Below are 13858 nucleotides of genomic sequence, written 5' to 3'. Positions count from 1 at the left end.
CATGCCTGGGCCTTTGCCCTAAATATCAACATCCATCCATAACTAAAGGGCAGGAAAAATAAGTTAATGGAAAGAATGTCACAAGCAAAACACAACACCGCGATGATGAAAATTTTGCAAAATTTTAGAAAAATTAATAGGTCAAACATGACTTAGTAATGCATGCCATAACGTACATTGGGCAGATAGTTCACCAAATATACAGTATATTAACAACGAACACAATCTTGATGAATACTTTCTTGAATATGAACAAAGAACTGAGTCTGAAATTACAAATTTCGAAACAGCAGGTCTATATAATGATAAATGTTTAGTATCGAAGTCCTCCTGTAGAATATCAATTGGGAATAGACTTTACATTGATCTGAAAACGAGACAATCAGATATCTATCTGCCAAACTGTAGAGTTTTTGAGTTTAAATTTTAATACATACTTTAAGAGGAAGGCACACCATTGCATGTATAAAAGCCAAAGGGAAAAAATCCATTAAATGATAAGGTTCTCCAATACAACTTGGGGAACTGACAGATCAATAATGATATTGCTATTCAAAGCAACATGCAGTTTCAAACTCCAGTAATTTTACTTACATAAGCCGACAAGGTAGTCTAGGAAGGTCATTGTTACATTATGTATATATATATATATATATATATATATATATATATATATATATATATATATATATATATATGCATATATATATATATATATATATATATATATATATTATATATTATATATATATATGTGTGTGTGTGTGTGTGTATATATATATATAAAATACATACAAACAAATCACTCACAGTGTATTTATATACATACATTACCAATTACAGGGCTTCCCACATAGTCGTCTAACTACCAAGTCAATCGAGGCGCAATAAAAGTAGCATTATAGGCATGACCCATATAATCGTGTGAGAGCCTTCGACGCGACTTCCAAAAGTAAATACTAGTAAAATAAAAATAATCGAAGACTTTGTACTTGGAAACTTCTGTCTATATCTACAGTGATAAGTGGATGTCATAAATATGATTACTACACTAAAATACAGATTACGAGATAAGCAAATGTGTTTTATCTCCGTCGGCTCAGGATGATAATCTGAAGTAAAGGACGCCCAGTGACGTCGAGAAAAGTCGACTGCGTGACAACCGAGCCTAGCAGTGTTGCCTACTACGTTGCCGGTGGTGAAACTCTCTGGTGTTGTCCGGGATTTGAGTTTGGTCATGCTTCAGGATTATTTTTCGACGGCTTACGTTCACCGTAAGTGATAGATACACGTTACCAGTTGCTGCTGAAAGGGTGTCGTGACGAAAATGAAGGCAAACCCGGGTTTGCGCATGAAGATTATTAATCTCTGCTTCTCTTCTTGTTCAAACTTCATCGTAACTTGGAACATTTCACAGTTCTTACTCTTCAATAAGTTATGGAAATGCCTAAAAATCATTCTCAGCGTCAGGAATTCATGGAAAAGTGCTGATTTATTTAATTCCTTGGGTAATTTAGTGAATTCAGTAAAAGTTGGGCCATGTTTTTCCATTTAAACGTCGAACACCAACGCAAAGCTGATAAGAAACGATAGAGTTGCATCATAAGCTCCCAGGCTTACTGGACTTCTTACCCGAATTTATTCATCAGGATTTTCCCATCTGGTATTTAATTCTTTTCCTCCACTTGCTGTGTCATAGACAGTCTGTCTTTTAAGAACTACGGTACTTATACTTTCAATTAGAAGTAAACAAAATAAAGTCTAAAGAATCTATGTATAAATAGTAAAAGACGAAATATCGAGATTATAAAAGCAAAAATAAACTGATGAAAATTTGTTAGACGAAATACCAGAAATAGAGATTAATAATTGTTGCTATATATACTGTAATGTAGTGCCTTGCGCGTACCGTTGTGGTGAGGGCAGGAATCATCTCAAGGTCAATTTCACACACACGGAGCCCATTCTCATTTCTAGTGTGAATGTTTATTCTCATGTTGTATTTTCTTCCTTCAAAATACGTCCAAGTTCTTCTCATGTAATGTTTTCGATATTAGGTAGATTTAAGATCACGGAAAACTGTTACTTCTTCCTGTTTAAAGCTCTCTCTCTCTCTCTCTCTCTCTCTCTCTCTCTCTCTCTCTCTCTCTCTCTCTCTCTCTCTCTCTCTCTCTCTAAATGTTCAAGGCCAAGACTGTTATTCATTAACAATTCAGTTGACACCAAGAAATACCATTAGCTTCTCTGTGGACCAAGGCTAAACGAAATTAGGATTCAGCACGTATGGAAGAAAAGAAACACATGTTTTATACGTTACGTAACACATTTTCTTTTAAAATCTTTCCATGTCGTAATACTTAGATCTTTACAAACGTTTTTATTGTTTTGATATAACTTTAGACCTGCTCGAATGTTATTTTTATGGGTATAACTAGTCGCAAGGTTATGGTGGATCTTGCCTGCTCTTAAAATCTATAAAAACGTTTTCACAGAGCTTTCATACTGGTAGGATATGTACAACCAAACATTCTCTAGACCTTGTTTTGTACAACCTTAGTAGTCGTCTTTTTTTTAACGGACCTTTATTATTATTATTATTATTATTATTATTATTATTATTATTATTACGCAGTAGCTGAGCCCTATTCATATGGAACAAGCCCACAGAGACCATTAACTTGAAATTCAAGCTTCCAAAGAATATGGTGTTCACTGGGAAGAAGTAAGAGGAAGTAAAGGGAAATACAGAAAGAAGAGACCCAACTTATTAAAAAAGGAAAAAAATTAATTAATAAATAGATAAATATATAAAAATGTATTCAAATGCAAGAAGAATAGTATTATGGTAGTAATACACTGCATTTTCGCTTTAACTTCTAAAGTTCCAATTGCACGACAATCCTCTGGGAGGCTGTTCCACAGCCCAACGGTGTGAGGAATAAAGGACCTCTGGAGCTGAGAGGTTCGACAGCGAGGCACATCTACTGCGTATTGGTGCTGCTGTTCAGCGGATCTGGTTGCTCTCGGCAAACGCAGTAACTAATCTCAGCTGAGAGATGATAACCTTCACTTTCCCTGAACTAAATGTTTTTTCCTTCAAAGGATCGTGGTACATTGGCCATTATTATTATTATTTTTTTTTAATCTGTGAGAATTTTGCAGAATGGTAGATTGTTCTCGATCAAAGTAGCTGTGCCTTTGATGTTCCTTTTAATTTCTTCGGTAATTCACTACAGCGTATGCATCGCACCGCGCGTGCCCAGTGTCCTTTGGTATATAATTGACATAACTAATGTAGTCAAGAAAAGAAAGCCTTTTGAAGGAAAGGAATTATCAACACCTTGGCATTGCCTTTTCATAAACGCACAAACAAATACACACACATGTATAATATATATATATATATATATATATATATATATATATATATATATATATATATATATATATATATATATATATATATGTATATATATGTATATATATGTGTGTATGTGTTTGTTTTTGTACTTTTATAACAAGGCTGTGCCAAGGTGTTGATAATTCCTTTCCATCAAAAGGCTTTCTTTCTTGACTACATTAATTATATACCAAAAGGCTAACACACTATGAATTACCAGAAAGATATATATATATATATATATATATATATATATATATATATATATATATATATATATATATATATATATATAATATATATATATATATATATATATATATATATATATAACCTATAATTACAATTTTAAGCGTATTTACAAGACTGCTAGTGTGAGACTACACGTTCATCAAAGTTTTTAATGTTTAGACAAAAGGCCTGTTTCACTCAAGTTTAAAACTGTGGTCTAGCGAGATTATTATTTTCTCGTTCTTCTTCATATAAAGTCCCTCATCTTCCTCTGTATACATACGTTAAAATACTGTAAGCGCTGGCCATTCTACATTCGCCCATTTTCTTTACATGAACAAACCACATTAACACCTGCTCTGCATATCTTTTCACAAACTCTAACTTTTTTTTTTACAGATTCTTGCCAACTCTCCCCTCTCGAACCTTCTAACTTTACGTGTAGGAACATTTACATCAGTAGTTGTAAATATTTTCTTTCATTTACATTCACTTCAAGGCTTCACTCCCGTGAAGAAGAGTGGACTCAACAATCCCGTTAAATATTCCTAATTAGCCTCTGGAATCAATCGTCCCCATTTTAAAGTTCATTTAATCCCTTGCTGCCTCCCTTCATTTATTTTTATTTAGTTCTCTTTTCGTTCCGTCTTCATTAATTTGTTTTTGTGTATATGAGCTTCTTCCATTCCTCAACACCAGGAATTCATAGCCTGAGGTCCATGGCTTCGAGTATGCTCGAGGTTCTTCCTCACATTGCAATTTTTTCGCAGCGCAAATGAGTCAACACCGCTGAGTCATCCTGCAGTAATCGTTTTTCAGTTTTTAAATCCAGATGCCACTTTTTTTATTTTCAAATAAGTTTAAATGATTGAACTAGCCATGAGATATTGTGGTATTTTACTCTTCTTCTTTAAAACCCTAAAACATCCAGAAGCACAGGGTTTATGAAGGTTTCCAACAGCAGCTCATACGACTAGAGGGTTTTTCAGTAGTCCGTAATTTTTAAGAAATGAAGTATAGGGCTGTTTGTAAACAATGGTTACCATGGAAACAACTATGGAACAACCAATAAGAATTGGAGTTACGCTTGTTGAGAAGAATACTGCCTAATGGCAAGCAATTGATCACTATGCATGAAAAATGGCCGCATTTGCACAATCGACTGCAATTCGGCCATATTGCAGGGGTGCCCAAAAATGGCCAGAATGGATGCTTTTTGGGGGTCAAGCGGACTTTCCTTCAAACAGATAAAAATAAAGCCTGATGGCAAGCAATTGATCACTATGCATGGAAATTGGCTACATTTGCACAATTGACTGCAATTTGGCCATATTGCAGGAGTGTCCAAAAATGGCCCGAATAGTGATCAATTGCAACCAGTTGTGCAAATGTGGCCATTTTCCATGCATAGTGATCAATTGCTTTTCATTAGGATGCATTTTTTTCAGTTTGAAAGAAAAGTCCGTTTGACCCCCAAAACACTCAAGGCTGTAGCCTTATCATTCGGGACATTTCTGGGCACCCTGCAATATGGCTGAAATGACAGAAGGGCAGAATGTATTTCCCGCCTAAGCTAACTATTTTTGTTGGGTTTATGACTTCAGAGGCCCATTGACAGTAATTTGCAAAGTTATAACCAAAATTTAGAAATCTGGATACCATATGCTTTTCCATCTTCGGAGGTAAGACACGTTGATTATGGTCTTTTATCTTAATTTTCAGTAAATACTAAAGAACGCCGTCAGAGCAACTTCATATCAAAGAAAAGACTGATAAATTGAAGACAAAAGAATTAATAATTCTGTTATTTATTGCAATTTCTGTATGTCAGAAATATTTTGACATTTAAAAATGAATCCAGTTGGGTTTTTAGTGCCTCATTCAGTTCTTTTTTTTTTTTAGTGGGGGAGGGCGAGGAGTTCATTCAGGCATGCCTTCCCTTGTAGGAGTTGATGGAACTGCTGTACATTGCCCTAAGCAGAAGGCAAAGCTTTTGGCTCAAGTGCAGTGAGTAGTGAGTCCATGGTGTTCTCCAGCCGTATTTTCCAGAGTCTTAGTTGTGCTCAATGTTCTTCAGGTCTAGAGAAGTCAAAACTTTACTTCTGGTCCTTGATAGTTATGGTGGCACAGGCCCTAATGTGATCTTCCCCATCTTTTTTAAAAAGACTGCTGATTTCATTGCTCCTAAGATTACTACTATTTTCAGACGATCAGTCGGACTTAGTTAGTTTTTCTTTCGTTTGGAGAAGGGGCTAAAGGACTGAAGTCCGTTTTCATGCCTCTAAGAATGTAAGTCAATTTCAGTTTCCCTGTTTTATCTAAGGTAATTAAGAAGGCGCTCTTTGAGCGTCTTTGTAGGTTTGTTGAAGATATTATTATTATCTGTTACCAGCATTACAGTTTAGGTTTCGTGAAGGCCTTGGTACTTGTGATGCAATCGTGTCAATATCTACCGTCTTGCAGAGTGCTCTTCATGAGGGTGCAGAGGCACGCATGCTCGGCTTATATTTTAGTGCAGCCATTAACCGTGTGAATCGTGAAGCACTTATCTAAAAGCTAAGATTATTGGGAATTGGTGGGTCTTTTACTGATATTTTGAACGAATTCTTAATGGGTTCTACCCAAAGGGTCTGTCTTAATGGCCAGCATAGTAGCTTTCGTAATATTATTTCAGGTGTTCTTCAAAGCAGTGGACCTTTGCTATTTTTATCTACACTAGTGACATACGGCAAGGTCTGGAGAACAAATTGATTGCATATGCCGATGATTACTCTACTAGCAGCTGTTCCTTCTCCGCGCCTTAGTTCTGTGGTTGCACAATCCTTGAATAGAGATCTGGCACGTATTCATGAATGGAGTAGGATTTGGGGCACGAAGCTTGACCCTTCTAAATCTCAAAGTATACTAGTTATTCGATACAAAACACTTTTGCCTTTGCATCCTGATTTACATCCAAATGGTATAATTTTAAATGTCATTGACTCTTTTAAGAAACTGGATGTAAATTTTGATAAGAAATTTACTTTTGAGAAGCATGTACACAGTATTGCTTCCTCTGTTCTCAAGTAGTTGGTTTCTTGCAGAAATGCTTTATAATGTTTCGGGATGAAGCTATTATATCTAAGTGTTTTAATTTTCTTCTTCCCTTTTTGGAATATTGTTCTCCAACGTGGTCTTCTGTGCTGACGCTCATCCCAGCTCTTGGGCAGGGTTATGTCACCAGTCAAGCTTATTTTGCCAACTCTCACTGTTGACTTGTGACATAGACGTAAAGTGAGTTTATTATGTTTGTTGCATAATACGTACTATAATGATAAACATCCTCTGCACTCTTCTTTACTGACTTAACTGGTTTTTTTAGCATCAGGTTTAATACTGTTTAGCTTGCTAGAAGTTTTATCTTGGCTACAGCTAAAATGTGGAATAGTTTGCTTATTGCAGTTGTGGAATCTTTTGACATCCAAATTTTTAAGCGAAGAGCAAATTCATTCCTGCTTTCTGCTGACGTCTCCTTAATTTCAGGTGTGTTGGTTTTATTTTCTATTCCCTCATATTTACTCATTTATCAACTTTTCCAATAGCTTGTCTTCCTCTGCTGGCTGATTTCCCGTAAGAGCCCTTTGGGGTTTATAACCTGTTGACTCTGTCTAGTTGGGGTTTCAGCAAGCTTCAAAGAAAGAAAGGAAAGGAAACAGAATTTCAACTCACTGCAAATTCTTAATGTAAATATATTTCCAGTTTAGAAATATACAGTGAAACGCCAAATAAGGAATACTGTCAAGGATTATTATAAAAAAAATGTAAATTTATAAAATAGCTCTTGAGGGTTATTTTGCATTGCTGAGAATTTGCCAGAGGACCTTCCATATATATTGCAAGCTTTTTGCAACGAGATTTGTGACCAATGAATAAAACTGCAATAACGCATTTCATTTTTGTATTTTTAACCTCAGATAGCACTTTTTATTTACAGAAGTTTAGAAACTGATATGTTGCAAAAACATTGCAGACAATCAGAATTATTACAATGACTAGATTCTTTTACAGTTCCTCCTCTGAACCCAAAAATATTAACATAAAAGTACAATAACAGAAAGAACAAAATTCCCTTTGTGTTTACAAGGGTTTCCAACAGCAACCCATAAAACTGGAGGGATTTCTGCATGTCCATAATTTTTATGAATGAAGTAAGGAGCTTGTTTGTAAACAATGGTCCCCATGGAAACAACTACAGGACTACCAATAAGAATTCGTGTTATAGTACTTGTATTTAGCAGCCAGTCAAAACGCAGTATATAATTTCCCGCCTAAACTAATTGTATATCGAGAGGTCCTCTTACTTATGTGTTGCTGTTTAAAAAAAATGGTAGTCGCAAATTTTGAGCCCACTTTGGGATTTTTTCTTTTTACTAATTTTTTAGGATCTATGTTGATCATTTGAACTTAATGACAGTAGTTTGCAATATCATTAATGGTAAAAGACGTTTTATATAATGTTAAAAATTCCATTATTTATTGTAATCTCCTTGTGTCAGAAATATTTTTTCTGTTATAAAGAGAGTAAAACTGTTTTTATTTCCTCATTCAGTCTTATTTCTGTAAAATTCTCAGTGTAGTTCGAAAAACAGAGGAAAGCTCCAAATTGTTGAAAATAAATATAAGAAAATGTAAATTTACACAACAGCAAGATTCCATAGCACTGAATAAAATTGCAATAAACTCTTTTCATTTTCGTATTTGTAACCTTAGATAAATGAACTCATCAAGAGAATCTGATATTGCAAAAGTCTTGCAATCATTCACAATTAAACAGTTCCTTCTCTAAACTCAAAAATATACAAGGGTTTTCCAACAGCAGGGCATAAAACTGTTGGGATTCCTGCATGTCTGTAATTTTTATGAATGAAGTAGAGGCTGTTGGTAAACAAGAATGGAACAACCAATAAGAATTCGTGATATGCTTGTTTTTAGCAGCCAATCAAAAGACAGTAAATATTTCCCGCCGAAACTAACAGTATATCGAGAGTTCCTCTTATTTATGTGGTGCTATTTGGAGAAAAATGAAATTCGCAAATTTTGGCCCGAATATGAGTAAAAAACTTCTATTTGATGTTTTTTTTATCCCTTAGAGTGTATGTGTAAGGATTCTTCAAAACCAATTCATGATTATTCTCATGGCGAAACATTTTATTAAAGGAAATTAAGAATATATAACAGGATATTTCCTTGTACTATTCAGAACTTCAAAAGAATTTCAGTTCATTACAAAATATAAGACGAACCACAAAAATATATGTCATTACTGATAACACCTGAGAGAGAAGGCCACCCACACAGGGACATGTCTCATTAAAAGATTTTTTGGGTTTCTGATGATTGTAATTTCTGTGGAGTCAAGTCACCTACATTCATTCATTTTACTAATGAAATTGCACAATTGTATATATTTACAGGGTAAATGCATTAAGAATCGCCTTAATTTTTTTAAATATGTTGCAACTTACTACTGGTAAATATCTAGGGTCAAAATGTTTCTTTCAAACAGCAACGCATAAAGTGAGAGGAGCTTACGATGTACTGTTAGTTTAGGCGGGAAATACATACTATGTTTCTATTGGTCAATGAAATTACTCTAACTCTTGTTCTGATTGGTTGTCTCGTAGTCGTTACCTTGGTAACCGTTGTTTACAGGTTTATTTCAAGGGAAAAACTATTGTACTGTTAAAATAGATTACTTAATAAATTTATTTTTTATGTAAAAATGAAATGTTCACATATTTTACGTTATTTTTAATATTAAACAGCTAAGAAACATCCTACTGATTACCATCATTAAAACATTTCTGTAAAGGGTTATTTTTATAAGTTTTGGCGATACTGCTAAAAGTCGTCTGGTGTTCTTATACGTTACCTCAAGTTAGGAGAACAATGACACCTTGTAAACAAACTTTCCTCTCATGAATTTGATATTCGTACCAAGTCATTATTACTGTATGCAATGTTATATAGTTGGCTTAATTTCACGTTGCCATTATGTTAAACACGACAGGTCGTTGTCTGCCTTTTATTATTTACTCCTGCTGTGAGTAGTAAATCAAAGGGCTAGTGGCATTTTACTACTACGAAATAGTTGTCAGATGTCACTATCTTGCAACTTTCTTCTGCAATTATCCACTAAATTTATCCGTCCACAAATTAAATTTATAAAACTATCGAAGTAGCTTACAATTTTGATGCTTTCAGGTGAGTCATAGTTTCCTTTACATAAGTAGAAAAGCATTAAAGGAAGTTTGTTTACAAGAGAGACCATTGTTTCCATAGCTTGAGGCAATGTGTACAAAAAACAGACGAAACTTAGCAGTATCGCCAGTATGCTAAAAGTAAACTATTGAAGAAATATTTTGGTGATGGTATTCATGAAATCTCCTCTCATCTTTTAATATAAAAAAGAATAGTTTTATATCGTTTCTATATATATATATTTTGAAAAGTTTATTATTTTTTATACTTTTTTAAAAATTAGATAGTTTTTTATTTCAGTGCTCTGTGTAAACATCAGGTTGCCATGGTAACCCGTATACGACTACCAATCAGAATTCGAGTTACAGTTGTTATCAGTCAACCGAAACGCACTGTATATTTTCTCCTGAACTACCGGTTACTTGGTGTTTTGCGTTGCTGTTTTACTAATTTGTTGCGTGTGTGTGTGTGTGTGTGTGTGTTGCTGAAAGACTGGCCAAGCTCTTGAAAAAGAGTGGGCTCAACAGACTCTTCAAATTTTCCCATTTATTGCACACTCCTCATTATTTTCCTTACTTTATCTGTTTTAATTCATTTCTCCTCTCGTTCTAACTTCATTCATAAATTCTGTTCTCAGTTGTCTGCTACAAACGTGTGATTACGAGAGGGCATGGAACGTTACTTATTTATTTAAAAACATGAAAAATTTTTATGAGCTGATTATTGAATTCTAATATACCAGTATTGTTTCTCAGAATTAATTTGATTTTTTTTTTTTGTATTAATAAATATGGCAATTATAAGTATTTATCGCCTGAAATCTTGCTAGTTAATAAGAAAACAAAAGGAACGGGTTTGCTAAAATTCTTAGTACATTCAAGTTTATTTTACAATAAAGTACCGTCTGCTTTCAAGTTCTGAACTTATGACAACTCGATCGAATTGTGCAAGGTTAAAGACATGATCTCCTGATCTAAAAATTTGTTTGCAATTTTGCTTCCCTCTTTACGCTGAGTTGCTCAGTACTTTATTACCAAGGAAATAAATCACTTGCATAACTAATTGCCAGATGCTGTCAGGCCTTAGCTGATGGGATAAACCTTTGAATTTTGAAATTTCTTGTAATTTCTTTTTTCAGATCAACTAATAATCAGGAATTCCAAACAGTTTGTTTTTAAAATGACAGTTCTAGAATTCTTTATTAATAATCATGATCATTCATATCTCTCTCTCTCTCTCTCTCTCTCTCTCTCTCTCTCTCTCTCTCTCTCTCTCTCTCTCTCTCATGTTCTTTTTTGCACCAAACCAGTTGATTCTACTTTGATATACGAAATATGCTTCGCTTTTTAATAGAACTTAATGTTGACAAAAACAATTGTTTCCTTGTTTGCATTACTTTGTGATAAAAGAAGCTTTGAGAAAAATATCAGAAAATTAGATGAGAGTTGACAGGAGTAACAGTGAAATTTAGATATTAAGTAAAAAAATAAAGACTTTTACTTACAAGTTCATCTTTTGTTTTTTCAGTTTGTTCGATGAGTCCATAAGATGGCGATGATAAGCAGAGGATGGCATCAGAGGGAAAGTCAGCTGGGATTTATGTCTGACTCTGAACAGCAAGGGGAAGATGGCAGACTTCAAAGAGACACTGAGAGTGGAGAGACACTGGGCAATCCTGTGGTTATTCTTAGGAAAATGTCTCCCAAAGCCCCTACTATAAATTTTGAACACCATTCCCTGCATGAGAGAAGGATACCACCGCCTCTCATTCAAGAGCATCGTCTCCACAGACATTTCCGAATCAAAGAAGCTTTACGTTTAGCAAAACTTTACGGTCATTTCACTAAGGGTCCAAAAAACTTTGGCAAAAAGGGTAGGGGAAGTGCAAAAATCCCTCTGGCTGCTGCAGAAGCGTGCAGGAATAATACTGATTCACTGCCGGGACCCGAAGAGAACTTCGATGGGCGGCAACATCAAAAACTCGACAGGGAAGTCCTCGTCAATATTTGGGAGGAATTCAGATACGGGTCGTCAGTACTTAATGTGAAAAGTTCCACCCCAATCACTCACGGAGGCTGCGAGTGGGCCAGGCCATTCCTCGCAAATCTCTTGCCGAAGCCTGTCGTCGATTTGATACTGTACATTCTGTTCTTCTCCGTGTATTTCCTGTCGTGCTGTCTCTACAATAATTACCTTGAGTTAGGATGCTATTTACTTTACGATCTGCATCTGAGACTGCACGAAAATGCTGAAAAATATTACATTAAAGTGAAGTTCATAGGGTCACCGTTCCAAGGTCCAATGTATTGCATCATTCGGATGCTATGTCAGCATTGTCACCACTACGAAAGTAACAAAGTCGTTCTCAAACTAATGAAGAAGATGAAGCAAGATGTTGTTGATGCTTATTCGTCCAAGTGAAGTACAAGTCTACCTGATACATATACAAACGAACACATTCAATAACACACACACACACACACACACATATATATATATATATATATGTGTGTGTATATATATATATGTATGTATGTATGTATGTATGTATGTATGTATATATAACTGATAAAGAGAGTTTCAGTTCAGTTGTTTGTTAAGAATTATTTGTGGATATTTTATGACTGTTTTGCGATATTATAAGTCATTATGTTTTATAAATAAAGAAAAATGAATAAAGTTTACTAATAGTTTCATTAGTTTCCGTAGATCCGAAAGATAACTTTTTGCATATTATAAGTCTTTGTTTATATAAATAAATGAAAATGAATAACGTTTACAATAGTTTATTAGTTTCCAGTATATATAAATATAACTTTAAATACATATATATATTTGTTTATATAAATAAATGATATATATATACATACATATATATATATATATATATATATATCCAGAGTGCCTCGGAATTTGGCATTAATTCTGCGTAACTGACTTTCTTTTTTTAAACTGGCAATAAAATCCTAGACTTCAGAAGTTCAGGTAAACTGTTTTTCTGCCGCTAAGCCATTCAGACAATTGCTTTGTCTAAACACTTCGGGCTATTTCGGGAAGGAAGTGCAACCAGAGTTTACGTTATTATATTAACTGGATCTTTTGAGAGCGCGGGATCTTGTCCAGACGAACAACCCAGAAGAACCAACATTTTGCTGTTGTTGTTGTTGTTGTTGTCGTTTGCTCATTCGAGCCGGCTGTAAGTGATTATTTTTTTCATGGGAAAGATAACTGGGTGGTTATCAACAAAAAAAGGGGGGGAAGGTTGGAAGGCCAGTAGGGTTAAAAACCCCTTTGGGCGTTACGTTCTCCATCATAATAAATTGGAAAAAGTAGAGGATGGAATGATAAATTCTAGTATCATTTAAGATGATAAATTCTAGTACTATTTAAGATGATAAATTCTGGTACCATTTAAGATGATAAATTCTAGTACTATTTAAGATTAAGATAAATTCTAGTACTATTTAAGATGATAAAATCTAGTACCATTTAAGATTATAAATTCTAGTACTATTTAAGATGATAAATTATAGTATCATTTAAGATGATTAACTCTAGTACCATTTAGGATGGAGTATTGGCAAGGAAAGTAAGCGAAGTGTTTTCTCTTTTTTAGCGATAAAAAAGAACATTTCACGACCATTAGAGACTTTTGCTGTTAAACCGTAAAAGATAGAAGAGAAAGTAAGGAGAAGCATTTAATGGGATTGGCAATTGGATGCTTATACACAGGAAATTAATTGTACCTTTAAAACTTCTAAACTCTGTGTGGCTAGTTTTGTTGAAGTAAACTACAAAGCATTGGATAAATAATGTTCAAAGGGGCTATCTACTATCTGTCAACAGTAAGCTACGTCTACCCGACCACTTACACTTGGACTAGTGGAGGAGCAATCGACGTGCTGTTGTTGGCCTTTCGTGCAAGGATGGTGGGGCAGATGATGCCAAGGAAGTTTTTTGCCCTGATTTTTATCCTTAATTCAGCAG

At 34.5% G+C, this 13858-nt stretch overlaps 1 protein-coding gene across 1 annotated transcript; it reads left to right on the top strand.

Moving 5' to 3' along the window:
* The first annotated feature begins 1125 nt into the window (after positions 1 to 1125).
* On the top strand, positions 1126 to 12555 carry LOC136844041 (uncharacterized). The gene is made up of 2 exons (XM_067113058.1): positions 1126 to 1274; positions 11399 to 12555. Exon 2 carries the CDS (start codon positions 11420 to 11422, stop codon positions 12290 to 12292), a length of 873 nt encoding a protein of 290 aa, XP_066969159.1. The 5' UTR covers positions 1126 to 1274; positions 11399 to 11419; the 3' UTR covers positions 12293 to 12555.
* Positions 12556 to 13858: the final 1303 nt, after the last annotated feature.

The sequence above is a fragment of the Macrobrachium rosenbergii genome, chromosome 2, assembly GCF_040412425.1.
Source record: "Macrobrachium rosenbergii isolate ZJJX-2024 chromosome 2, ASM4041242v1, whole genome shotgun sequence".
NCBI lineage: Eukaryota > Metazoa > Arthropoda > Malacostraca > Decapoda > Palaemonidae > Macrobrachium > Macrobrachium rosenbergii.
The sequence above is the reverse complement of the archived record's forward strand: the minus strand, read 5'-3'. Positions and strand labels throughout refer to the sequence as shown.